The following is a 27,009-nucleotide window of genomic DNA, read 5'->3' on the forward strand; positions in this document are numbered from 1 at the left end:
AGTACTGTATAATCATGTATACAGTAGGTTTACTGGTCGGCGCTATATAGGGTTTTGTGTCTTGTCTTGTGTCGTCTGTCTGCACTGTCTGTCTGCACTGTTTGCACCAGGTTGCACTCTATGCACTTTATGTAACTTGTGTTTTAGCTTAATGTTGTTTTGTTGTTTGTTGTTTAGTGTAGCACCAGGGTTCTGGAGAAACGTTGTCTCATTTTACTGTGTACTGTGTACCACTGTGTATAGTAGAAATGACAATAAAAGCCTCTTGACTTGACTTGACTTGACTAACACAACCCTCCATATTCATCCAGGCTTGGGACCGGCACTGGACCCTAATGACTGGGTTATTGAATATATATATATATATATATATATATATATATATATATATATATATATATATATATATATATATATATATATATAAAATACCAGTTTTATATTGAATTACTAAAATAAATTAACGTTTTAATAGTATTCTAATTTATTGAGATGCAGCTGTGTGTGTGTGTGTGTGTGTGTGTGAGCGCGTGCCCGCCCGCCCGCGTGTGTGTAAAAAGTTTGAGAGAGAGAGAGAGAGAGAGAGAGAGAGAGAGAGAGAGAGAGAGACTTTGTCCTGTTTAGCAGCATATAAAGGTAAATATTAATAAGCGGAAGTAATTAAATGTTTACCGGAAGAGAGTTCCAGTTTGTGTTTGTTTTTGAATAGATTTGTATTTATCTTTATATTTGTTATATTCAGTAGGATCATGCACGCGCCACTGCGCGCCTTTGTTTGGCTCTGTGTGCTCGGGTCTGGTTCTGGTTCTGGTTCCGGTTCCGGTCCTGTGTTGAACTCCTCGGTAACCGGGGCGCACGTTTTCCCGGTGCTCACCGTTAACTATGAGCGCGTGCGGATACCGTTTGAAGTGTGTCTGTGGATCCTCCTGGCGTCCTTACTGAAACTCGGTGAGTTTAATCATCTCTCATATAACAATAATAATAATAATTTAATAATAATTATGATGATTAGGATTGTTTTCATTATTATTATTGTTATTATTCTTCTTCTTCTTCTTCTTCTTCTTCTTCTTCTTCTTCTTATTATTATTATTATTATTATAAGCAAAAATTGTTGACATGAAGCAACCCTTAGTTCTGGACTGTGATTGGTCAGGAGGTGGTGGTTATTTCTCTTTAATAGCAGCTCTCAGTTTGCAGTGTGTAAAATGTGAGTATTTATTGGTATGACAGCATTCTCCTTAAAGACAAATGTGTTTCTGTAACGTGTGTAACGTACAATTACATACATTTACATTTACATTTGTGGCATTTATCAGAAGCCCGTATCCAGAGTGACGTACTAAAGTGCTTTGAGTCTCTAGTAATGAATAAATCTACACTTTACACAAGATTACACACTTAATATTAATATAACTCTTAAATTCTACAAACTTGGAAAGTGCTAATTAAAGTGTTTCAGGAAGATGAAGGTCTTCAGTCATCTCTTGAACGTGTGTGGAAGGAGTCTCCAGTGTCAGTGCTGTGTAACACTCAGGAGTTAACATCTCTGTATTCATCTCTACACCTGTACACCCGTCATTATTTATCTTGAAATACTGTAGTATATTTAGGAACACACACACACACGCACACGCACACACTACATAAGGCCTCTGTATCAGGCTTAGTCAGATGCTGAGCTCCACCCAACATAGAATGATAACCCAGACACACACACACACACACACACACACACACACACAGTAAAAATGTAATAATGATGCAGAATGAGATGTTTTTTATTTAATGCTGGAATTCTGGTTGTTGTGTTTCAATCATTTAAACCTCAGTAAAACCCAAAATAAACCAAAAATAACAACCAGCACAAAAGTAGTCTAGTCTGTAGAGCAACAAGCAACAAACCACTGAGAAACAAACTTCAGCAGAGGTGCAGTGACAGTCTGTGTACAAATGGTGCAGAAAGCACACATGCTGCAGTGGCTGATTGGAGGTGCAGTAAGAGTGTAGTGGAAGTGTGGTGTATGATAAGCATGAACTCTGACAGTCAAAATAAAAGTACAGAATGTTGCAGATGAATCCTCAGTTTGCAGAATCACAGAACAAATTTAAATACCGTATTTTCCCAAGTTTTAAACTCTGCGGCTTATTTATGAATTGTTCCGGGGTTTTTCCCAGTTTTACAAACGTCAAGCCCAAAAACTGAGCCCCAGAACGTTAGACCAATGAAATTACAGAATGGGTTCAGGTGAACCAATGAAACTCTTTATATTAAATCAGATGCGCTCCCACTGAATCGGACCACATCATAAATATGGATGAGGTTCCTCTGATGTTTGACCTGCCGCTCACTCGGACTGTCTACAGGAAATGCAAATCATTCGTCACGCTGAAAACAACCGGGCATGAAAACACACTTCACCTGTGTTCTGAGCTGCACGGCATCGGGAGAAAAGATTCACCGATGGTGATTTTTAAACACACGACGATGCCAAAAGATAAACTCCCGAGAGAAATAGTTGTGAAAGGAAGGAGGAAGACAGTGAACAATGACTTTCTTGGTCGGCTACTGTTTAGATACAAACCGTGTAACAGACACTGTCTTTCATTAAAGCCTGTGTAAAGTTCATTAGTTTCAGTGTAGACATGCGGCTTATAGACAGGTGTGGCGTATTTATGATCAAAATAAAAATCTTTGTAAAATTCAGTGCGTCCGGCTTATATTAAGGTGCGTTTAATAGTCCAGAAATTACCGTAGTTGTGTCCTTTAAGATTTAAAAGAAACAAATGAATATTTGGTTGTTTACCTGCTCAAAAGTGGAGAATAAAAATCTTCCTGTTAGTGTTGGGCAGTATTTTTCTAAATTATACCAGCGGTATATTCCGTTTTCTTTTTTTTGTTACATGCATGAAATCCTGCAGTAGACTTTTTTACTGTCATGATGAGTGAATATTGTGGAAAAGTTCCACAATAGTGTTACAGGTTTGCAAGGCCACACAAAACAATGCTGTTATTCTAATGAAGTATTGGAGGAATCTAAATGCATTTTGCAGTCAAAATAAAGAACCTTTTTATTGTGCAAATTTTGCAAACTTAGTTCTTATCCTCATCTGGGTTGCATCGAATGTCCAACAAAATAATAGCGATCAGTCAGATAAGACCTGAGCCAGGAGAGAGCTGTTCCCTTTATTCCAACAACGTTCTCCAGTCCAGCAAGCAGGAGATGATGATCAATGGTGTGAAAAGCTGCACTGAGGTCGAGCAAAACAAGTAAAGAGACAAAACCCTGATCAGAGGCCAATAACAGGTCATTTACCACCTTAACTAGCGCCGTCTCTGTGCTATGATGAGGCCGAAATCCTGATTGATACATTTCATAAATGTTCTTCCTCAGTAGATGTGAGCAGAACTGCTGTGCTACAACCTTTTCTAGAATCTTGGAGATAAAGAGGAGGTTTGATATTGGACTGTAGTTGGACATCTGACAGGGTGAAGGTCAGGTTTCTTAATTAGGGGGTTGATAACTGCAGTTTGAAGAATTTAGGTACAAAACCAGTGCTAATGGAAGAGTTTATTATTTAAAAACAGGTTCAATTCCCTCTGGAATGATCTGTTTGAGGAAACTTGTAGGTGAGGGATGGAGAATGCAGGTTGATGATTTTGATCATGAAATGAAGTCGTTCTCTTGAATAGGAGTGAAGCTTTGTAATTGATGGTCTGTTATAATGACACTGCTGTCTACAGGGTTATTTATAAAACAATTTGGATTTATATTAATCGTCTGGATTTCTTGCCTGATGTTTTCAATTTTATTATTAAAAAGTTGATGAAATCATTACTACCTATTGATGGTGTGCATGTGAGTGCAGTGTGTTTATTTCCTGTTCATTTTGCTGCAGTACAGAATAAAAATCTAGGATTATGCTTGTTATTTTCTATGAGGGAGGAGAAATATGCTGATCAGCAGCACTAAGAGATTTTCTAGAACTCAGGAGATTCTCCTTCCATGTTATTTGAAATACTGTTCATTTTGTTTGACGCCATTTACGTTCTAATTTCCAAGTGGTCTGTTTTAAGGTGTGTGTATGATCATTATACCACTGTGCTGATTTTTTCTCCCTGATCATGTTGGTCTTAAGCGGAGCTCCATCATCTAGACCAGGGGTGGGCAAATAATTTAAAAAGTGGGCCACATGAGAAACCTGAATTGTGTCAGAGGGCCACACCAACGATAATATTTTAGGGATGCACCGAAATGAAAATTCTTGTCCGAAACCAAAAACCAAAAATGAGGAACCCAAGGCCAAAACCGAAAACTGAAACACCGAAAGAAAATCAGAATCAGAATCAGGTTTATTGGCCAAGTGTGTTGACACACACAAGGAATTTGGTTCCAGCTGTTTGTTACTCTCAAAAGTACAGACATAAATAAAAACCTATACATGACAAAACAGACACAACAAGACAAAAACAGACTATACAAGACAATACAGACAATATTAGACAGTATAGACAGTGTGGGTAATAAATAGGGATACAGACCAGTAATGTACATAAAGTGTGGGAGTGCATGGCAGTGCAAATGACAGTATTGTGTGCCAGGTATGATTAGAGAGTTTACTATAAAACTTATAACTTAAAGCAATAGTGTGTGCAACATATGCAGATAATGTGATGAGTGAGAGTTCTGTGCAGTACTCATAGATATGAGCAGGGAATATAATTATGGTCAGTTGTTAGTGAGGGTGATTGCTTGGGGAAAGAAACTGTTCCTGTGTCTGGCAGTTTTAGCGCCTGCCAGAAGGGAGGAGCTGGAAGATGTTGTGTCCAGGGTGTGAAGGGTCATTAATGATTTTTCCTGCCCGGTTTCTGGTTCTTGTATGGTACAAGTCCTGGAGAGTGGGCAGGGGGGCACCAATGATTTTTTCAGCTGTTTTAACAGTTTTCTGCAGTCTGTTTCTGTCCTGTTTTGTTGCTGCTCCAAACCAGATGGTGATTGATGAGCACAGGACAGATTCAATGACTGCAGTGTAGAACTGTATCAACAGCTCCTGTGGCAGACTGTACTTCCTTAATTGGCGTAGAAAGTACATCCTCTGCTGGGCCTTTTTCAGAATCGAATTTATGTTTGATTCCCATTTCAGGTCTTGGGAAATGGTAGTGCCCAGAAACTTGAAGTTCTCCACAGGTGACACAGGGATTTTGGATATTGTGAGGGGTAGTAGTGTTGAAGGATGTTTCCTAAAGTCCACTATCATCTCCACAGTTTTTAGTGTGTTTAGCTCAAGGTTGTTCTGACTGCACCATAGCACCAGCTGCTTCACCTCCTGCTTATATGCAGACTCGTCACCATCTTGGATTAGTCCAATGAGCGTGGTGTCATCTGCAAATTTCAGGAGTTTGACAGTTGGGTCACTTGATATGCAGTCATTCGTATAAAGGGAGAATAGCAGTGGGGAAAGGACACACCCCTGAGAAGCACCAGTGCTGACTGTCCGAATACCGGAGGTAACACCTCCCAGTCTCACCTGTTGTTTCCTGCCTGTCAGGAAGCTGGTGATCCATTGACAGATGGCAGGGGGTATAGTAAGGTTTAGGAGTTTAGAGTGGAGGATTCCCGGAATTATTGTATTGAAAGCCGAACTAAAGTCAACAAACAAAATCCGGGCATATGTTCCTGGGCAGTCAAGGTGTTGCAGAATGTAGTTTAGCCCCATGTTGACTGCGTCATCCATCGATCTGTTTGCTCGGTATGCAAACTGTAGGGGATCCAGCAGCTGTTCTGTCACCTTCTTTAGATGGGCCAATATCAGCTTTTCAAAGGTCTTCATGACGACAGATGTCAGAGCGACAGGCCTGTAGTCATTCAGTCCAGTAATGGAGGGTTTCTTGGGGACTGGGATGATTGTGGAGAGTTTAAAGCAGGAGGGGACCTCACACAACTCCAGTGATCTGTTGAAGATAGAGGTGAAAATGGGAGCCAGTTGGTCAGCACATGCTTTGAGACAGGAGGGGGAGACACCGTCTGGGCCGGGAGCCTTCCTTGTCTTCTGTCTCTGAAAGAGCCGATACATATCCTTTTCACAAATCGTGAGCGCAACTTGAGTGCTGGAAGGAGTTGTAAGAGAGGAATCCAGAGGTGTGATGGGGGCAGACATTGGGCTGGGTTGGATGAGAGGTGTGAAGATATTGTTCTCAAACCTGCAGTAGAAGGTGTTGAGGTCGTCAGCCAGGTCTTTGTTTGCTTCAGTGGGGAGGGGTGGTCTTCTGTAGTTTGTGATATTTTGCAGGCCTTTCCACACTGATGCAGGGTCGTTAGCTGAAAACCTGCTTTTCAGCTTTTCAGAGTAGCTTCTTTTGGCTATTCTGATCTCCTTTGTCAGTTGGTTCCTGGCCTGCTTGTACAGAGCTTTGTCCTCTCCTCTGTATGCATCTTCCTTGGCATGTCGAAGTTTTTTCAGTTTGGCTGTGAACCATGGCTTGTTGTTACTGAACTTGCAGAAGGTTTTGGTTGGCACACACATGTCTTCACAAAAACTGATGTAGGATGTCACAGTGTCAGTCAGCTCATCCAGGCTGTCAGTTCCAGCCTCAAAGACACTCCAATCAGTGCACTCAAAGCAGTCTTGTAGTTCCTGCTTTGCCTCACTGGTCCATCTCTTCACTGTTTTGACTACAGGCTTAACAGATTTTAGTTTCTGCCTGTAGGTTGGAATAAGATGAACCAAGCAGTGATCAGAGTTCCCTAAAGCTGCCCGGGGTACAGAGCGATACGAATCCTTAAGAAGGGTGTAGCAATGATCCAGTGTGTTTTTCCCTCTTGTCGGACAGTTAATATGTTGCCTGTATTTTGGAAGTTCTACTGTTAGTTTTGCTCTGTTAAAGTCTCCAAGGATAATAAAAAGAGAATCCGGATGTTTTTGCTCCAAGCCGGATATTTGGTTTGCCAGGTTTTGCAGTGCATCATTCACGTTGGCCTGAGGTGGGATGTAAACTCCGGTCAGAATGAATGAGGAAAATTCCCGCGGTGAGTAAAACGGTTTACAGTTTATTACCAGTGATTCCAAGTTTTCGCTGCAGTATTTATCCAGCACTGTGACATCTGTACACCAACGTTCGTTAATGTAGAAGCAGATTCCGCCGCCTTTTGTTTTGCCCGATAGCTCCGTTACGCGATCCGCTCGGTGTAAGTGAAAGCCCGAGAGAAGTAATCCGTTGTCCGGGATTGAGTGACTGAGCCAAGTTTCAGTAAAACAGAGAGCAGCGGAGCATGCAAAATCTTTGTTTGTTCCATTAAGAAGAGTTAGTTCGTCCATTTTGTTCGGCAGTGAGCGGAGGTTCGCCAGGTGAATCGACGGGAGCGCAGTTCTAAATCCCCTCTGTCGTAGCTTCACTAGCGCGCCGGCGCGCTTCCCCCGCCGGCGTCTCCTCCATGTGCCATAGAGAGTGGCTGCAGCTCCAACTAAGATCTCCAAATAACTTTCCGGGTTTGTAAAAATTGTTGAAAAAGTGTCTGGAGTGAACTCCCCGATGTTAAGCAATTCTTCTTTAGTGTAAGTTATTAGGGTAGGATTGTAAGATTGTCAATTATTAGAAGCATTGTATTTGTGGCTATGAGTGTGTACTCACCTCACTAAAATCAATGCATTGCAATTCAAAGAATAAATCAATTACTAAAGTTTTTTATTTATTATTATAAATTATTGTTATTTATTTGTTTATAGTATTGACAGACAGGCAGCGGTTTTTATTATAAGCAGCGGGTCTGTTAAAGGAAAATAATTGACGGCTGAACGTTTGAAAGCTCATTCAAGTGAATGGAACGTTCTAATCTCCAGCATTAAGAAGAGCCTGTAATAAATAATATTATATTATAATCATTATTATTTTCGGGATCCACGGGGAATGTTTTAAAGATCAACCTGTCGATCCACTGGAGACCACTGATCTAAAGTAATGAAGTGCAGATGTTTGTGTGTTCTGCCTTTTGCTTTGGCACATCACTGGAAAACTTTCCTGCCTTTTCAAAAACGTCCTCTACAGACGGAGTGCGCATGCTCGGATTGACTTTACTTTTTTACGCCGCGTTCTTCTCATATTTAGAAGGCAATCAGGATGTTTGGATTTCAGGTGATAAATTAAACCCGACTTGGAGAAACTCTTTGCAGATACACCCCCTCTTTTGCACATTGCTCTCCGCACACCGCAGACATGTTGCTCTTATCCAGATAACCGTGTGCTGCTGCGCTTTTTTATTGCGCCATTACAATTGTGTTTCTGTCATGTTGTTTCGGTGATTTAAGTATTTCGGGCGAAAATATTCGGTTTACGGGGCATCCCTGTAATTTATGATTGGCCTCACGCGGGCCGGACAGGGACGTACAAAGGGCCGGATGTGGCCCGCGGGCTGTAGTTTGCCCAGGTCTGATCTAGACTGTAATGAAACGTTGATTCTAGGTGTTCAGTGGCCCAGTCGAGCTCTGCGGGGTCTGACGGAAATCTAATTAATATCGTAATTTCCGGAAGATTATTGATAAAACTCTGCTGTAGCTGACGTGAACGTGTTTAACACCGTAACGTGGTGAGGTAGAAATGCAGTGACTGAGGCAGATTAAAAAAAAAATAATGAGATAATGATCTAAAATAACTTCAGACTGTGGAACTATAAATTATTTATTATTTTTAAACCAAATGTTAACAAATCGAGAGTGTATCTCCACTATGAGTGGGTCCTATAACATTCTGATTAAATCTACTGAATCTAGAATGGACACAACTGCTGCTCTTAAGGAGTCTTCCTAATTATCAAAATGAATATTAAAGTCACCAACAATTAATGCTTTGTGTAAAGAAGGAGCTAAATTTGTGATGAAATCTGCAAATTCTATGACAGGGGAGGCCAACCAGTCAGAGACCGAGAGCCACATTTTTGACTGTGTTAACGCAAAGAGCCACATCATACACATGGGCACACATGAACATCACCCATCCCTTCCTCTTACACACACACACACACACACACACACACACACACACACCTCTGCTCAGCCAGATTTATTGTAAATGTCACACACCAACATAATGACAGAAATTGACTCCTACAGTTTTAAGACCACAGGACAGTTATTCAACAATGAACATTGTGTGTCTCACACACACACAAACTCTGTTTAACCAAGTCCACAAACAAAAATATAATAATTTACAATAGCGTTTTTCTTTTACTATGCATGTACTTTTTTTAATTCCTTGCCTTAAACAATCCCCTTCAAATCTGCCTCATATTCTGTTGTTGCCACTCGAAGCAATTCTTTTTCATGTGTGTCAGTCAGAACAGATCGATGCTTTGATTTCACATGTTTCAGGGTAGAAAACACAGACTTTGTGGGTTTTTTTATGTGCGTGTTCACTCCGCTTGAGTTCAATACGGTATTTTCGTCAAATGCGCATGTGCATGAGATGAATATACCGCAAAGTTTCCCAGTAGGAGAGACATCATTTAAGTCTTAAAAATACCGTATTGAACTCAAACAAAGCGAACATGCACATAAAAAAAAACACAAACACAACCTTCGATACGAACGTAAGAGCCGCATGAAACCAGCCGAAGAGCCGCATGCGGCTCGTGAGCAGCGGGTTGGCCACCCTTGTTCTATGAGAAAGTCAGAGTCGGGCCCCTGGGGTCTATAAATTATAATTAATGGAATTGACTGACTGGACCTGCTTTCGGACACTGGATATTTTATGTTGATGTAAAGAACTTCAAATGTTTTACATTTGTGTTTAGTCTTTTGTGTGACGTTTAGATTATTATTATAAATAGCTGTGACTCCGCCTCCTCTGCTATTTAGACGGGGTTGGTGTATGTAACTATACCCAGGAGGACTCGCCTCATTTAATGCTACATATTCATTCGATTTAATCCATGTTTCTGTCAAACACATTATATTAAACTCCTGGTCGGTAATAATTTCGTTTATAGTCAGTGCTTTTGGCGTGAGAGATCTAATATTCAACAATCCTATTTTTAGATCAGAGGTGCTGCTGTGCGTTCAGTCCTATTTAATTTAATGTTAATCAGGTTACTAAAACAGACTTTCTGAGAATTCCTATATTTTGGTTTCGCTCAGGGGACAGACACGGTCTCAATATGGTGGATCCTGAGTGAAAACTTAAAAAAACATCTTTGTAAACCAACTGGCAACTACACAATGTAAACAATCCCTTCCCCTATAACTGCAACGTTTTAGTTTCTTTAACAACTGAACAACTTGAATACATAATATTTAAACAAATAAATAGAAAAGGTGTGCAACTTGCATTAATAATACTATTCCTTAAGTTCAATCCTCGGTAAAAACTACACAGTATTCAAGTACATGTAAAAAGAAAATATAAAACAAATGCAACTTGTTAAAGACTTCTTTACCAACTGAACTTTCATGAAGGCTCCCGCAAGGTTTGTCAAAATTGTGCCTCTGTGTGCTCTTGAAGTTTACTGCATATAAACCACGTGAGAGTTCGTTTCTGACCTTGTGCCTGTAAATCATTTTATTATTTAGGTTAATTTAATTTTAGTTGCCATTGTTGCTTTTGTTTAGTAGATAAATAACTGTTTTTTAAATAATTTTTATATGTTTAGGACCATTTTGTGGGAGTCATCATGCTCACAAATACAATTCAATTCAATTAATGTTTACTTGTATTGCACTTTTAATAATGTACATTGTCTCAGAGCAGCTTTACACAGATAATGCAATAATAAAAAATTAACAAGATGTTCTTTATAAGTGTAAGTTCGTCCTTGATGAACATGCCTGTGGCGAAATACTTTATTTTTACATAGAAATGTAGAAGGTTTATTTCCACTGGTGAACTGAACAGATTGCTTGTAAATGCAGCAGTTGGGCTTGTAAATGAACTCCTCAGTGAATCTTCTCTATTCATTCTCTATTTGATGAAATACAGTTTCTTCAATGGTGTTTTCTGTCTCTCTGATTTTCAGGGTTCCACTTGATTCCTGGGTTGTCCCGGTTTGTCTCTGAGAGTTGTGTGCTGATCATGGTTGGTCTTATGGTAGGAGCTCTCATCAAGCTCTCGGGTGAAACACTTCCTGTTTTGGATACTGAGATCTTTTTCCTGTGTCTCCTTCCCCCTATCATCCTGGATGCTGGTTATTTCTTGCCTCTGCGCCCCTTCTGTGAGAACATAGGCTCCATCTTGGCACTGGCTGTGCTGGGAACACTCTGGAACTCTGTCTTCGTTGGGTTGGTCTTATATGGAGTATGTAAGATGATAGAGGGTCAGATGGGCGAAGTTGACCTACTTTCCTGCCTTCTGTTTGGTTCCATATCCTCTGCCGTGGATCCAGTTGCTGTTCTTGCTGTCTTTGAAGAAATTCACATTAATGAGCTTCTTCACATTCTGGTGTTTGGAGAGTCACTGCTGAATGATGCGGTTACTGTGGTGAGTTTATTAAAGATGCAGTTTGTGGATTAAAGGTGCAGTTTGTGGATTAAAGATGGGGAGAGTGGATTAAAGGTGCAGTAAATGGATTAATTCAATTCAGTTCATGTTTATTTGTGTTAAGCTTTTAATAATGAACATGGTCTCAGAGCAGCTTTACACAGATAATGTGGTGATAAAAATGAAGATGTACTTTATAAGTGTAAGTTTGTCTCTGATGAACAAGTCGGTGGAGACTGTGGTGAAGTAAAAACTCCCTGAGATGCAGAAGAAAGAAACCTTTAGAGGAACCAGACTCAAGAGGGAACCTCATCCTCATCTGGGTGCCACCGAATGTCCATTTATTACAGATAAACAGTGTTGAGGTGCAGTGATGGAGATAAGAGCAAACTGTAGTCCTGAGTCCAACCACCCAAGGTGTTGATGAGAAACCATAACCAGCTGCACAGAGTCGCCTCCAATTGAAGAGAACACTATCCAGAGGCAGACCAGGACGAAGTGGGAAGATCCAAAGAGGGAAGAGGAGCAGGAACAGTGGTCACTGGGACCTTAGGAGCATGTTTAACTTGACCGAGAGAGAGAGAGAGGATCTTCTTCTTCTTTCGGCTTCTCTCATTAGGGGTCGCCACAGCGTATCATCCATCTCCATACCCTTCTGTCCTCTACATCTGCCTCTTTAAACTCTTTTCAAGGTAAACATGGCGCCGTTGAGGTTGGCTGCCGTCACGACTGCTCCGGCTATGTTTTCTCTTTTTTTTATTTATTTTATACTTTTATTTACTTAGTTACAGTTCCATCTACAGGTCTACCGCATGGACAGAACAATGGAGTCGGGGAAGTCAAGAGGAGGTGGAGTGTGTCTGATGGTAAACAACCACTGGTGCGACAGCACGTGCATCGTTCCCCTTTCATGCTCCTGCACACCAAATCTGGAACTACTGACCATCAAATGTCGGCCCTTTTATCTACCTCAGGAATTCAGCTCAGTCATAGTCAGTGCCGTTTACATTCCACCTCAAGCGGACACGGACACTGCAGTATGGGATTTACACAAGACACTAACTCTTCACCAAACACAGCATCGGGACGCTGTGCTCATTGTTGTGGGAGATTTTAACAGTGCCAACCTCAAGCGTGCACTACCAAACTTTCATCAGCACATCACCTGCCCACCAGGGGTCTAAGGACACTGGACCACTGCTACACACCATTCAAGAACAACTACAAGGCACAATCACGTCCACTGTTTGGGAAATCGGACCATGCCGCCATCTTCCTCATGCCTGTTTACAAACAAAGGCTGAAACAGGATGCTCCGGTTCAGAGGGAGGTCGCGCACTATACTGACCAATGGGACATGTTCAGGCATCAACATGTTTACGGAAGCGGTTGTGGGATTCATCGGGAAACTAGCGGATGATACAGTGCATTAAACCACCATCAGAACATTTCCCAACCAGAAGCCGTGGGTGGATAAAACCATCCGCGACGCTCTGAGATCCCGCTTTGCTGCCTACAACAAGGGGCTCGCCACCGGGGACATGGACGATTACAAGGCTGCTTCTTACAGTGTTCGCAGAGCGGTGAAGGATGCAAAGCTATGGGAGGAAACTAGAGTCACAGTTCCAACATGGTGGCTCTAGGAGCCTGTGGCAGGGACTAAGAACAATCATGGACTACAGAACACCATCTTTTAGAATGGTGAATGCGGACGCTTCTCTGGCAGACGAGCTAAACATCTTTTACGCTCGTTTCGAGGCTGCAGCTAACAACGCTAGCGGTGCTAGCGGCACAAACAGCGTGCACGCCGAGCGAGCCTGAGAGGTGAACACATTCGGTATTTTAGAGCATGACGTGAGGAGGGCAATCAAGAGAGTAAATACCAGGAAGGCAGCAGGACCAGATGGCATCACAGGTCGGGTTCTGAAAGCCTGCACTGACCAGCTAGCACCGGTGTTCACTGAGATATTTAACCTTTCACTGGAACAGCCTGTTGTCCCCTCATGCTCCAAACAGTCCACCATTGTTCCTGTCCCAAAGAAACCCCAGCCCACGACTATTGCCCTATAGCCTTGACCTCAGTAGTGATAAGATGCTTTGAGAGACTGGTCAGAGACTTCATCACTGCATCACTACCAGACACACTGGACCCATTACAGTTCGTGTAGAGTCAGAATCATTCTACTGAGGACACTATTGCTCATCTCCTCCACACTACGATGAGCCACCTGGACTACAGAAAAGGGAATTATACAAAGATGCTGTTTTGAACTACAGTTCAGCATTTAACACAATAATTCCCTCAACACTCACCTCTAAGTTGGAGGTCCTGGGACAGCCTGCCGCTGTGTCAATGGATCTCTAACTCCCTCTAACTTCATCATCAGGTTTGCTGATGTGGTGGGCCTGATCTCCAACAATGACGAGACGGCCTACCTACAGGAGGTTAAAAACCTGGAGAGATGGTGCTAGGAGAACAAACTTCTCCTGAACGTCAGCAAGACTAAGGGGTTGATAGTGGACTTCAGCACGAAGCAGGAGCGGTCATACCAACCACTAAACATCAACAGGACCCTAGTGGAGAGAGTGGACAGTTTCCGGTACCCAGGTGTTCACATCACACCAACACCCTGGTGAAGAAGGCCCGGCAGCATCTGTACTATCTGAGACACTTAAGGGACTTTAGCACCTGAGAGGGTAGTTTAAAGAGTTTTACACTTTTACCATTGAGAGTGTTCTGACGGGTAACATCACTTCTTGGTTCGGGAACAGCACCATGCAGGACAGGCGAGCCCTCCAAAAGGTGGTGCGTTCAGCTGAACGTACCATCCACACCGAGCTCCCTAAACTGCAGGACATCTACAGCACGCGGTGCTGGACCAGAGCCAGGAAGATTATGAAGGACCTCAGCCATCCCAACAATGGACTTTTTTCTTTGTTCCGTTCAGGGAAACGCTTCAGCTTCCTTAAAGCGAACACAGAGAGAATGAGAAGGAGCTTCTTCCTGCAGTCCATTCGGAGTTTAAATTAGGAAACACCCAGGATCTAAAAGCTGGTCACTCTCTCAATCATCACACTTTTCTGCAAATATTTTTCTTTTCGCACTACAACACTTTAAACTCTGGACTGTCACTTTAAATGTGGACTTGCACAGCACAGTGCACTTTATACCACACCACACCGCACACGGCCACTTTAAGGACAATCACATCAACCACCTTATGTGATTACTGTTTACTGTACATAAGCATACCTTGTATATACACTTTTTCCTTATATATATTTATATTTTTATATATTTTATATTTTAAATAGTTTATACTCTTTATTTATCTGCCTTCTTTTTTCTTTGTTTTATTTTTCTCCCCATCCTATTTCCTCATGCCGGACAGTCATATAAAGCATTTCACTGCATGTCGTACTCTGTATGTATGTGTATGTGACAAATAAAATTTTATTTGAACCCAACTACCTGCATGTCTTCCTTCACCACATCCATAAACCTCCTCCTTTGTCTTCCCTTTTCCTCCTTCCTGGTGGCTCCATCCTCAGCATTCTCCTACTGATATACCCCATGTCCCTCCTCTGCAAATGTCCAAACCATCTCAATCTCATCTCCCTCACCTTGTCTCCAAAACGTTCTACATGCGCTGTCCCTCTAATAAACTGATTTCTAATCCTATCCATCGTCGTTACTCTAAACGAACATATCAACATCTTCAGCTCTGCTACCTCCAGCTCCACCTCCTGTCTTTTACTCAATGCTACTGTCTCTAATCCATACAACATCTCAGGTCTCACCACAGTCCTATAAACTTTCCCTTTCACTCTCACAGATACTCTTCTATCACGTACCACTCCTGCTATCACTCTTCTCCACCCACTCCACTCTGCATGCACTCTTTTCTTCACTTCTCTAACACACTCTCCATTACTTTGCACTTTTGACCCCAGGTACCCGAACTCCTCCACCTTCTCCACCTCTTCTCCCTGCAACCGCACCCCTCCACTGCCCTCCCTCTCATTCACACACATGTACTCTGTCTTACTCCTACTGACTTTCATTCCCCTTCTCTCCAGCATGTACTTCCACCTCTCTAGGCTCTTCTTTAACCTGTCCATCACCACTGCGAACAGGAAAATGCTCAGAGCCGATCCTTGATGCAGTCCAACCTCCACCTTGAACCAGTCTGTCATTCCTACTGCACACTTCACTACTCATACACGTCCTGCACCACCCTCACATACTTCTCTGACACACCAGACTTCCTGATACAATACCACAACTCCTCTCTCCACCCTGTCGTATGCTTTCTCTGAATCCACAAACACACAATGCAACTCCTTCTGACCTTCTCTATACTTCTCCCTCAACATTCTCAAAGCAAATAATGCGTCTGTGGTGCTCTTTCTCGGCATAAAACCATACTCATGCCTCCACATCATGTCAGTATGTCATTTGGTCCAACCGACTTTCCACTCTTCATCCTCTTAATAGCTGCTCTCACTTCCTCCTTACTAATCCTATCCACTTCCTGATTCACCTTCTCCACATCATCTAACCTTCTCTCTCTCTAATTCTCTTTGTTCATCAGCTGCTTAAAATACTCCCTCCATCTTCTCAACACACTCTCCTCACTAGTCAACACATTTCCATCTCCATCCTTTATTGCTCTAACTTGCAGCACATCCTTCCCAGCTCGGTTCCTCTGCCTGGCCAATCGCTACAAATCCTTTTCTCCTTCCTTACTGTCTAACTTCTCCTACAGCTCCTCATATGCCTTTTCCTTGTCTTTCACCACATCCCTCTTTACCTGCTGCTGCATCTCCTTGTACTCCTGCCTACTTTTCTCATCACTCTGTCGATCCCAATTCTGTTTCTCCAACCTCTTTCTCCTTCTGCTCTCCTGCACTTCCTCATTCCACCACCACGTCTCTTTGTCTTCCTTATTATTTCCAGATGTCACACCAAGTACCATTCTAGCTGTCTCCCTTATCACTTCTGCAGTAGTTCCCCAATCATCCAGCACCTCTTCACCACCACCGAGCTCCTGTCTGACCTCTTCGCTGAATCTCATACTACAGTCTTCCGCCTTCAGTTTCCACCATCTTATTCTTCTTTTTCTTCACTCTCCTTCTTTTCTTCTTCACCTCCAAAACCACCCTACAGACCACCACCCGATGCTGTCTAGCTACACTTTCCCCTGCCAACACCTTACAATCTCCAATCTCCTACATAGAACATAATCCACCTGTGTGCACCTTCCTCCACTCTTATACGTCACCCTATGATCCTCCTTCTTCTTAAAATAAGTGTTCACCACTGCCATTTCCATCCTTTTAGCAAAATCTACCACCATCTGCCCTTCCACATTCCTCTACTTAAAACCATACCTACCATCACCTCCTCATCACCTCTGTTCTTTTCACCTACATGCCTATTGAAATCCGTCCCAATCACCAATCTCTCATTCCTATGTTCACCTTCTACCACTTTATATAACTCACTCCAGAATTTTTCCTTCTCCTCCATCTCACAGCCCACTTGTAGAGCATAGGTACTGATGACATTTATCATCGCCCCTTCAACTTCCAGCTTTACGTTCATCACTCTATCAGAAACTCTCTTCACCTCCACTACACTCTTACTGTACTCTTCCTTCAGAATCACCCCTACACCATTTCTCTTTCCATCCACACCATGATAGAACAGTTTAAACACCTCCAATGTTCCTGCTCTTACTCCCTTTCCACTTGGTCTCCTGAACACACTACATATCTACCTTTCTCCTCTCCATCATATCAGCTACCTCTCTCCCTTTACCAGTCATAGTACTAACTTTTAAAGTACCAAACCGAACCTCCACTCTCCTACACTTCTCCTTTTCCTGCCATCTCTGTAGACGTCTTACTCCTCTCTTTCTCCTGCTTCGGCCGACAGTAGCCCAATTTTTACCAGTACCCCCTCGGCTAACGATACCTGTGGCGGTCGTGAATTTCTCTTTCGTGATCCGCATATTTGATTTGGCACATGTTTTACGCTGGATCTCCTTCATAACGCAACCCTCCCCATTTACCCGGGCTTGGGACCGGCACTAAGAGTGCACTGGCTTGTGGAACCCTAATGACAGGAAGAGAAGGATATGGATTATTAAGTCTACTTATTGTTGTATGAAAGTTAATGTCACTGTGCAGTTTGGACTCCGGCAAGACTCGCTATGGCAGCAGAACTAAAAGGGAGAACCAGAAGGTAACACAGACATGAGGGATAAGAGACGACCCACCACACCATCATCAACAAACCTGAGGGGACGTGTGCGAGTGAGGGGACGACAGCATACAAAGATCCCAGTTCACCAAACACTCTTTATCCATGATCCCTCTAGATCTGCTGCTTTACCTCACAAAAACGGCTGCACACGCTGAACCAGAAACACCATCCAGAGATGCTACATAATCGGAAAGTTTACTTCTAGCTGCATGTGGTCCTAGTAAAAGTACTTCTGTCTTATCTGAGTTGAGCTGCAGGAAGTTATCAAGCATCCACTGTCTAATGTCCTTTACCCACTCCTCAACATTGCTGAAATATACAGATGTGTATCATCAGCATAGCAATGGAAGCGAATACCATGTTCATGTATAATTTCACCAAGAGGAAGCAGATATAAAGAGAAAAGCAGTGGGCCTAGGACAGATCCTTGCAGAACACCAAACTTTACCTCAGAGAGTGTGAAGAACTCACCATTTACATCAACAAACTGATAGCGATCAGTCAAATAAGACCTGAGCCAGGAGGATTAAAGATGCAGTATGTGTTTTTCTTTAGGTATTGTATCACCTGTTTGAGGAGTTTGCTGCCAGAGGCCGAGTGGAGTTCAGTGATTCATTATTGGGTGTACTGAGCTTCCTGGTGGTGGCAGTGGGGGGTATCATGGTGGGCATGGTTTATGGAATTATGGCCGCTGTCACCTCTCGTTTCACCTTATGCTCACGTGTCATCGAGCCACTCTTCGTCTTCCTGTACAGCTACCTGGCATACCTGTCAGCTGAGGTGTTCCACCTGTCTGGCATCATGGCGTGAGTTACTTATTTTTTTACACTGCAGGTCTGTAATTCTTTTAGTATTCTGTAATGTGGTGTATACAGTGTGTGTGTGTGTGTGTGTGTGTGTGTGTGTGTGTGTGTGTATAGTCTCATTGCATGTGGAGTGGTAATGAGGCCTTATGTGGAGGCCAACATTTCCCACAAGTCTTACACCACAATAAAGTACTTCTTAAAGATGTGGAGCAGTGTGAGTGAGACTCTCATCTTCATCTTCCTCGGCGTTTCCACGGTAGCAGGACCACATCACTGGAACTTTATCTTCATCATCTTTACCCTCATCCTCTGCCTCATCTCACGTGTACTGGGTCAGCTCTCTGTCTGTCTGTCTGTCTGTGTATGTGAGGAGCTACTTGATTAATTACTGTGTGTGTGTGTGTGTGTGTGTGTGTGTGTGTAGGAGTGGTGGGACTGAGCTTCATCATGAATAAATTCCGCATGGTGAAGTTAACAGGTAAAGATCAGTTTATTGTGGCCTACGGTGGACTGCGAGGAGCCATTGCATTTTCTCTGGCCTTTCTGCTCTCCAGTGAACATTTCCCTATGAAGAACATGTTCCTCACTTCCATAATCACGCTCATCTTCTTCACAGTCTTCATTCAGGTGTGTGTAATGTCTGAGCTACACACACCATCACAAATCATTAAAATGTCACAAGTGCAGGTAGAACAGAGTGAAGAACTGGAAAATGGGAGATGGAATTAGGAGAACCTGTTTATTAAAAAAGTTCCTAGAGCAGAAAAGCGCAAACCTTTTCTAATAGAGGGACAAAAATCTAATTTGATTGAAGGCTGTTGGCAGAAATTAAATCTTGCATTATACCAATTGTTATAATAAAATTAAAGTTGCCATGGTTCCTCTGAATCATAATTCAGAATATTACAAAATATATAAATAGAAAAAAGACAACGTGACCTGCTTAAATAATGCAGTTTTAATTTGTAGTTTAGTGAAACTTAGTCAGAATGTGGGGGAGGTGGGAGCTAAGTGGTTAAGATAGATAGATAGATAGATAGATAGATAGATAGATAGATAGATAGATAGATAGATAGATAGATAGATAGATAGATAGAACGAACTTTATTGTCATTGCATTGTACAGGTACACAGCAACGAAATGCAGTTTGGCATCTACCAGAAGTGCAAAATGTATCAGTCGTGCAAAAGTGCAGATAAATATATGCCATATTTACAGCAAGTGATAAATATGTAAACAAATGTAAAGTGAATAAATATAAAGTCAGTAACAGTGCAAAGACGTGTGGACATTAATTTAGAGTACAGAAATGGTGCTTAAGGCTATGGCATTGAAGAGTAATTAGCAAGTCACAAAGAACATATTTATGTTTAATCACCCCATTATCTGTGTAAAGCTGCTTTGAGACAATGTTCATTGTTAAAAGCGCTATACAAATAAACATGAATTGAATTGAATTGAAGTCGAATAAACAGTCTACTATATATATATATATATATACAGTGAGGAAAATAAGTATTTGAACACCCTGCTATTTTGCAAGTTCTCCCACTTAGAAATCATGGAGGGGTCTGAAATTGTCATCGTAGGTGCATGTCCACTGTGAGAGACATAATCTAAAAAAAAAAATCCAGAAATCACAATATATGATTTTTAAACTATTTATTTGTATGATACAGCTGCAAATAAGTATTTAAACACCTGTCTATCAGCTAGAATTCTGACCCTCAAAGACCTGTTAGTCTGCCTTTAAAATGTCCACCTCCACTACATTTATTATCCTAAATTAGATGCACCTGTTTGAGGTCGTTAGCTGCATAAAGACACCTGTCCACCCCATACAATCAGTAAGAATCCAACTACTAACATGGCCAAGACCAAAGAGCTGTGCAAAGACACTAGAGACAAAATTGTACACCTCCACAAGGCTGGAAAGGGCTACGGGGAAATTGCCAAGCAGCTTGGTGAAAAAAGGTCCACTGTTGGAGCAATCATTAGAAAATGGAAGAAGCTAAACATGACTGTCAATCTCCCTCGGACTGGGGCTCCATGCAAGATCTCACCTCGTGGGGTCTCGATGATCCTAAGGAAGGTGAGAAATCAGCCCAGAACTACACAGGAGGAGCTGGTCAATAACCTGAAAAGAGCTGGGACCACCGTTTCCAAGGTTACTGTTGGTAATACACTAAGACGTCATGGTTTGAAATCATGCATGGCACGGAAGGTTCCCCTGCTTAAACCAGCACATGTCCAGGCACGTCTTAAGTTTGCCAATGACTATTTGGATGATCCAGAGGAGTCATGGGAGAAAGTCATGTGGTCAGATGAGACCAAAATAGAACTTTTGGGTCATAATTCCACTAAACGTGTTTGGAGGAAGAAGAATGATGAGTACCATCCCAAGAACACCATCCCTACTGTGAAGCATTAAGGTGGTAGCATCATGCTTTGGGGGTGTTTTTCTGCACACGGGACGGGGCGACTGCATTGTATTAAGGAGAGGATGACCGGGGCCATGTATTGCAAGATTTTGGGGAACAACCTCCTTCCCTCAGTTAGAGCATTGAAGATAGGTCGAGGCTGGGTCTTCCAACATGACAATGACCCGAAGCACACAGTCAGGATAACCAAGGAGTGGCTCTGTAAGAAGCATATCAAGGTTCTGCCGTGGCCTAGCCAGTCTCCAGACCTAAACCCAATAGAGAATCTTTGGAGGGAGTTCAAACTCCGTGTTTCTCAGCGACAGGCCAGAAACCTGACTGATCTAGAGAAGATCTATGTGGAGGAGTGGGCCAAAATGTGTGCAAACCTGGTGAAAAACTACAGGCAACGTTTGACCTCTGTAATTGCAAACAAAGGCTACTGTACCAAATATTAACATTGACTTTCTCAGGTGTTCAAATACTTATTTGCAGCTGTATCATACAAATAAATAGTTAAAAAATCATACATTGTGATTTCTGGATTATTTTTTTTAGATTATGTCTCTCACAGTGGACATGCACCTACGATGACAATTTCAGACCCTCCATGATTTCTAAGTGGGAGAACTTGCAAAATAGCAGCGTGTTCAAATACTTATTTTCTTCACTGTATATGTACACACAGATTATATACACAAATTAATGAAATGTTGGGCAGAATGTACAGTAATGATATAAAGATACATAAATGAAAATAGTGCAGATGTAATGAGTAATATATGTAGAAAAATATGTAGTATGTACATGTATAGTACAGAGGTTATATACAGTGTTTTTTGTTTTGTTTTGTATTGATTAGCGGTGCAGTGTAGAGTTCAGTAGTGTGATGGTGGATGGGAAAAAGCTGTCCCTGAACCTGCTGGTTCTGGTGTGTATGTTCCTGTATCTCCTTCTTGATGGAAGGAGGTTAAACAGTATATGACTGGAATGTAAAAAGTCCTTGATTATGTTGTGAGCTCTGCGCAGACATCTGCTGTGGTGAAGGTGTTCAATGGCAGGTAGTTGGTGCCAGTGATGCGTTGGGCAGTTTTGACCAGCCTTTGCAGGGCTTTACGTTCACTCACAGTGGAGCCTCCATACCATACAGTGATGGAGTTGGTCAGGATGCTCTCAATGATGCAGCGGTAGAAACTCGTTAAAATCCCCAGGGGACAGATGAGCTTTCTTGAGACTTCTCAAGAAGTACAGGCGCTGTTGTGCTTTTTTTTTACCAGAGCTGACGTGTTCTGCTGCCATGTCAGATCCTCAGAGATATGAACTCCCAGGAACTTAAAGCTGGAGACTCGCTCTACCTCAGTTCCATCGATGTTGATAGGTAGATGTCTCCTGCTGTTGGATTTCCGAAAGTCCACAATGAGCTCTTTGGTCTTCGTGGCGTTGAGAGTCAGGTTGTTGCTTAAGATGCTTAAGACATTTAGCCTTAAGACACAGCCTTTGGATCTGAGGGTCATGAGTTCAAATCTTAGCCACACAAAGATGCCACTTCTGGGCCCCTGAGTGAGGCCCTTAACTCCAGAGCTGCTCAGTTGTATAAATGAGATAAATGTGTCTTACTCTGGAAAAAAGTTGTCTACCAAATGCCATAACTGTAAGAAACAATCCAATTGATTGTACAGTGAAATTGAGAGATGTGAAGCTGCAGAGATGTAAAATGGCAATTTTTCCACTCATGCATGGCACGAGACACAGTTTTTACCTTCATGTCTCACCCTGTCATATTAATATTATAATTAATAATCCTCTTTATGATTTCTTATTTGGTTTATTTGGGGTTTTTTTGTGCCAGGGAATGACGATTCGGCCGTTGGTGGAGCTTCTGGCAGTGAAGAAGAAAAGCCACACCAAGTTTACAATAAATGAGGAAATACATACACAGGTCCCTTTTTCCTGTTAACCTTCTGGATTTTGATTGGTCAGAAGGTGTTGACCAGTTTTCTAAACAGCAGCCAAGTGCAGGTTTATATTAATGCACTCAGTGTGAAACGTTATTGTTTCTATAGCAACGGTTGTAGCTATAGAACACAAGGATGTGTAAAGAACAGGAACAAAAAGGAATAAAACTAATCAGCTATGTGTGATGACTGTAAATCCTCACTGTGTGTGTGTGTGTGTGTGTGTGTGTGTGTGTGTGTGTGTGTATACAGATTCTTGACAATCTGCTGATGGGAATGGAGTGTATCTGTGGTCATTATGGACACCTTCACTGGAAGGACAAGTCAGTAAGACACTGAGCACAACCAACACACTACTACAATAAGAAGAAGTTATGACTTCTATCCTCCCCTTTTTCTACCCCTCTCTACCTCTTTATCTGCCCTTTTGTCTCAGGCTAAGCCGCTTTAATAAGCGCTACATTAGGAAGTGGTTGGTCTCAAGGGAACACTGTGAGGAACCACAGCTCATTTCTTTCTATAATAAACTGGAGAGGAAGCAGGCGCTCCTAGTGGCTGAGTGTGGAACTGCAGCCAGATTAAAACCATCACTGCCCTCCACTGCATCAGTAATGTAATTATCTGTGTTAAGCTGCTTTGAGACAATGTCCATTGTTAAAAGTGCTAAAAAAAATAAAAATGAATTGAACTGAATTAATGTGAATAACAATTAATTACATATAATTATTATAAATTGTGTGTTTGCATTTGTGTGCTTTCAGGAGTGTTCAGAGTCAGAGAAAGAACTTGAAGATCACAAAGCAACAAGAGGAGGCAATTCGGAAGATTCTCAGAGCAAACCTGCAGAAACCACAGCAGAGAGTGTGTGCACACATTTAAACTCCACCCATAAATTTAAACCCCACCCCTACATTCAAACTCCACCCACAGATTTAAATTCTTCCTATAGAGTTAAACTCCACCCACAGATTTAAATACCACAGACAGACTATAACTTCACCCATAGATTTTAATTCCTTTCATAGATTTTACGATTAAACATGAATTTAAATTAATTAAATTTATATTCCACCTACAGGTTATAACTCCAACCATAGATTGTTAACACCACCCACACATTTAAAACTCCACCCACAGGTTATTCAATTCAATTTGATTTAATTCAATTCTTGTTTATTTGTTTTGAGTTTTTAATAATGAACATGGTCTCAGAGCAGCTTTACACAGATAATGTGGAGATAAAAATGAAGATGTTCTTTATAAGTGTAAGTTTGTCTCTGATGAACAAGTCGGTGGAGACTGTGGTGAAGGAAAAACTCCCTGAGATGCAGAAGGAAGAAACCTTGAGAGGAACCAGACTCAAGAGTGAACCTCATCCTCATCTGTGTGACACCGAATGTCCATTTATTACAGATAAACGATGTTGAGGTGCAGTGATGGAGATCAGAGCAAACTGTAGTCCTGAGCATGTGTAGCAGACTGTTGATATTAACTACAGTCCAAATCCTCAAAGCTCCTGATCTTACTCCAGAATTTCATGGAATCACCCAAGGCGTTGATGAGAAACATCTCCAGCTACACAGAGTCGCCTCCAAACGAAGAGAACATCATCCAGAGGCAGACCAGGACGAAGTGGGAAGATCCCCGGAGGGAAGAGGAGCAGGAACAGTGATCACTGGAACCCCAGGAGCATGTTTAATTTGACAGAGAGAGAGAGAGAGAGAGAGAGAGAGAGATAGATAGAGAGAGAGAGAAGAGGGTGACAGGAAGAAAAGGATATGGATTAATATGTCTTTGTATGAAAGTTAATGTCACTGTTTGGAACACTGATTGGAAGGTTGTTCCATAACTGTGGGGTTTATAAGAGAAACACATATTTATTCTCCACTAATACATTTACACTCACTCACAGGTTATAACTCCACCAATTGATTTAAACTCCACCCACATATTTAAACTCCACCTATAGATTTAAACGCTAACCTACATACAAATGCACAAGCACACACATACACACGCACACACATTTGTGGAGACACTGAGTGTGTGTGTGTGTGTGTTTGTGTAGATGCGCTCATACAGTAGACACACACTGCTGCTAGAGGAAGAGGAGGACAAGTGGCGTGAGCTTCAGCTCCAGAAACAGAGAATACAGATGGAGCGGAGGGTGAGGATCAAAACACACTACTGTTTATAGTAACTCCACCCACAAATTTAAACTCCACCTACATGTTTAAACCCTGCATTATTATCATTGTCTATATCATCGTGTGTAACCTGCTTTCCCACAGATGAGTCACTGTTTGACTCTTCCAGCTAAAAGGAACTCCCCCGTGATCAGGAGAGCAAATGTAATCTTCAGTAAGTATACACAACTACAGAACTGCAACCAGAACCAGATTTAAAAGACGAGTTTGAATTAAATAGAGAGAACCACAACTGAAAAAAAAAGTGAAAACATCCAGAGAGAAGATCCTGCCTCTGGATATGAGGAACAACTTTATAAGCTCTTAATCTTTGTGAAGCTGTTAAAAAGACTCTACAAAAATTAAAATGAAAAGCTATGACTAAAAAGAAGAGTCAGAAGGATAACAAAAACAAGAAACGAATCCAGAAGTATAAAAATATCCAAACAAGTCAAAACAAAATGCGAAACATAGGTATGAAAAAAAACTGTAAGGAAATTCACTGGAAGCAAAAACAATTCAACTCTGGAAGAAAATTTTAATACAAATAAATAAAAATTTACTTTATTCGTGTACTCTGGCTCTGTGGATGTTCTTACTCCCCTGTTATGTTCTGTACAATAAACTCGGAGCATGTAGAAGGTCAGAGAGTGGAGAGCTGAGTTCAGGTGAGAAACGGAGAAAAGTTTAAACATCTGGAAAGTCTATTAACATGTGATGGAAGAAAAGAGATGGATAGAAGTGCAGAACTCACCAAAAGTACAGAGAACATGTACAGAAGCAGGACCTGCAGGAGCAAATTTTCTGCTCGATAATGTTTGGAGATTCTCAAAGCTGGATTTTTCTTTTTATTGACCCACAGCAGGAAAATGAGTGCATGAATAATTGAATAATTAAAACCAGAGCCAGAAATAAAAGTAAAACTAAAGAACAAAATCCTAAAAAAAGAACAGAAATCTGAAAGAAAAGCAAAAGTAAAAGATGTAGTAAAACAACTTTTTTGGGCATACATAATAACATCATGACCAGGAGAATATTCCAGAATGCATGGTTAAAACGGGCAAATGGGTTTAAATCGCAACAATGTGGAGCTGCCACTGTGGGGCCCCTGAGTGAGGCCCTTAGCCCTTATTTGCTCAGATGTATAAATAAGATATATGAAAGTAGCTCTGGATAACTATAACCTAGTCTAGAAATATATAAATAAATATAAAAGACATTCAGTACCAGTGCATCAATGGAACATCTGTAATTGTAAATGTAAAAAAAAAATGTAAAAAACATCTATACGCACTTTTAAATGATGGTAGTAAAAAATGTGTTGTAATTATTTTTCCAGCAGAAAACCCAAGCAGTCATGTGGAAAACGAACCAAGCTCTAGTCCAACATGCACAGTGACAATGCTGAACAAAACACAACCGAGACAAGACAGCATCAAGAACATCGAAGATGGAGTGAATAAAAAACAAACCATCAAAACAAAAGATGAAACAGGAAGACTCCCAGACAAGAAAAGGGAAAAGTCTGGAAGCTGAGTGAAGCATTTGGTCTGTATGTGAAGGAGTAGAAACCTCTTCAAACTCTAACTAACCTGGATGCCAGAAGAATTGAGAAGGAAGATGAAAATGAAGATAAATGCACTGTTACAACACCAGCTTCATCCAAAACTCCTAGCTGAAAGACAATAAGATGTATTTCATAGGTGGTTTTTATAGGAATAATAAACAACACGTCTTTTTGGACTGTAACATCATCCGCTACTCAGATATGTTCATTATTCAGACACATCTGCAACACAGACATGCCAGTTAGTCAGTCGCATTGAGAGAGAGCGATAGAGATAGAGAGTGTGTGTGTGTGTGTGTGTGTGTATGTGTGTGTGTGTGTGTGTGTGTGTGTGTG

General features: G+C 41.6%; 1 protein-coding gene across 3 annotated transcripts; it reads left to right on the plus strand.

Annotated features, from left to right (window-relative positions):
- Window positions 1–563: 563 nt before the first annotated feature.
- On the plus strand, window positions 564–26,647 carry slc9a1b (solute carrier family 9 member A1b). Of its 3 annotated transcripts, none has more exons than XM_046858909.1 (13): window positions 564–636; window positions 743–948; window positions 11,007–11,467; window positions 18,294–18,544; window positions 18,659–18,876; window positions 18,969–19,171; window positions 22,815–22,904; window positions 23,173–23,243; window positions 23,357–23,533; window positions 23,682–23,781; window positions 24,989–25,087; window positions 25,212–25,281; window positions 26,446–26,647. In XM_046858909.1, the coding sequence occupies exons 2-13, from the start codon at window positions 750–752 to the stop codon at window positions 26,640–26,642; spliced, it is 2,136 nt and encodes a 711-aa protein (XP_046714865.1). In that variant the 5' UTR covers window positions 564–636; window positions 743–749; the 3' UTR covers window positions 26,643–26,647. The 3 variants fall into 3 exon arrangements, with proteins under 3 accessions (XP_046714865.1, XP_046714866.1, XP_046714867.1); XM_046858910.1 differs by having other exon boundaries at window positions 26,449–26,647; XM_046858911.1 differs by lacking the exon at window positions 22,815–22,904.
- Window positions 26,648–27,009: the final 362 nt, after the last annotated feature.

The sequence above is a fragment of the Silurus meridionalis genome, chromosome 10 (assembly GCF_014805685.1).
Source record: "Silurus meridionalis isolate SWU-2019-XX chromosome 10, ASM1480568v1, whole genome shotgun sequence".
NCBI classification, from domain to species: Eukaryota; Metazoa; Chordata; class Actinopteri; order Siluriformes; family Siluridae; genus Silurus; species Silurus meridionalis.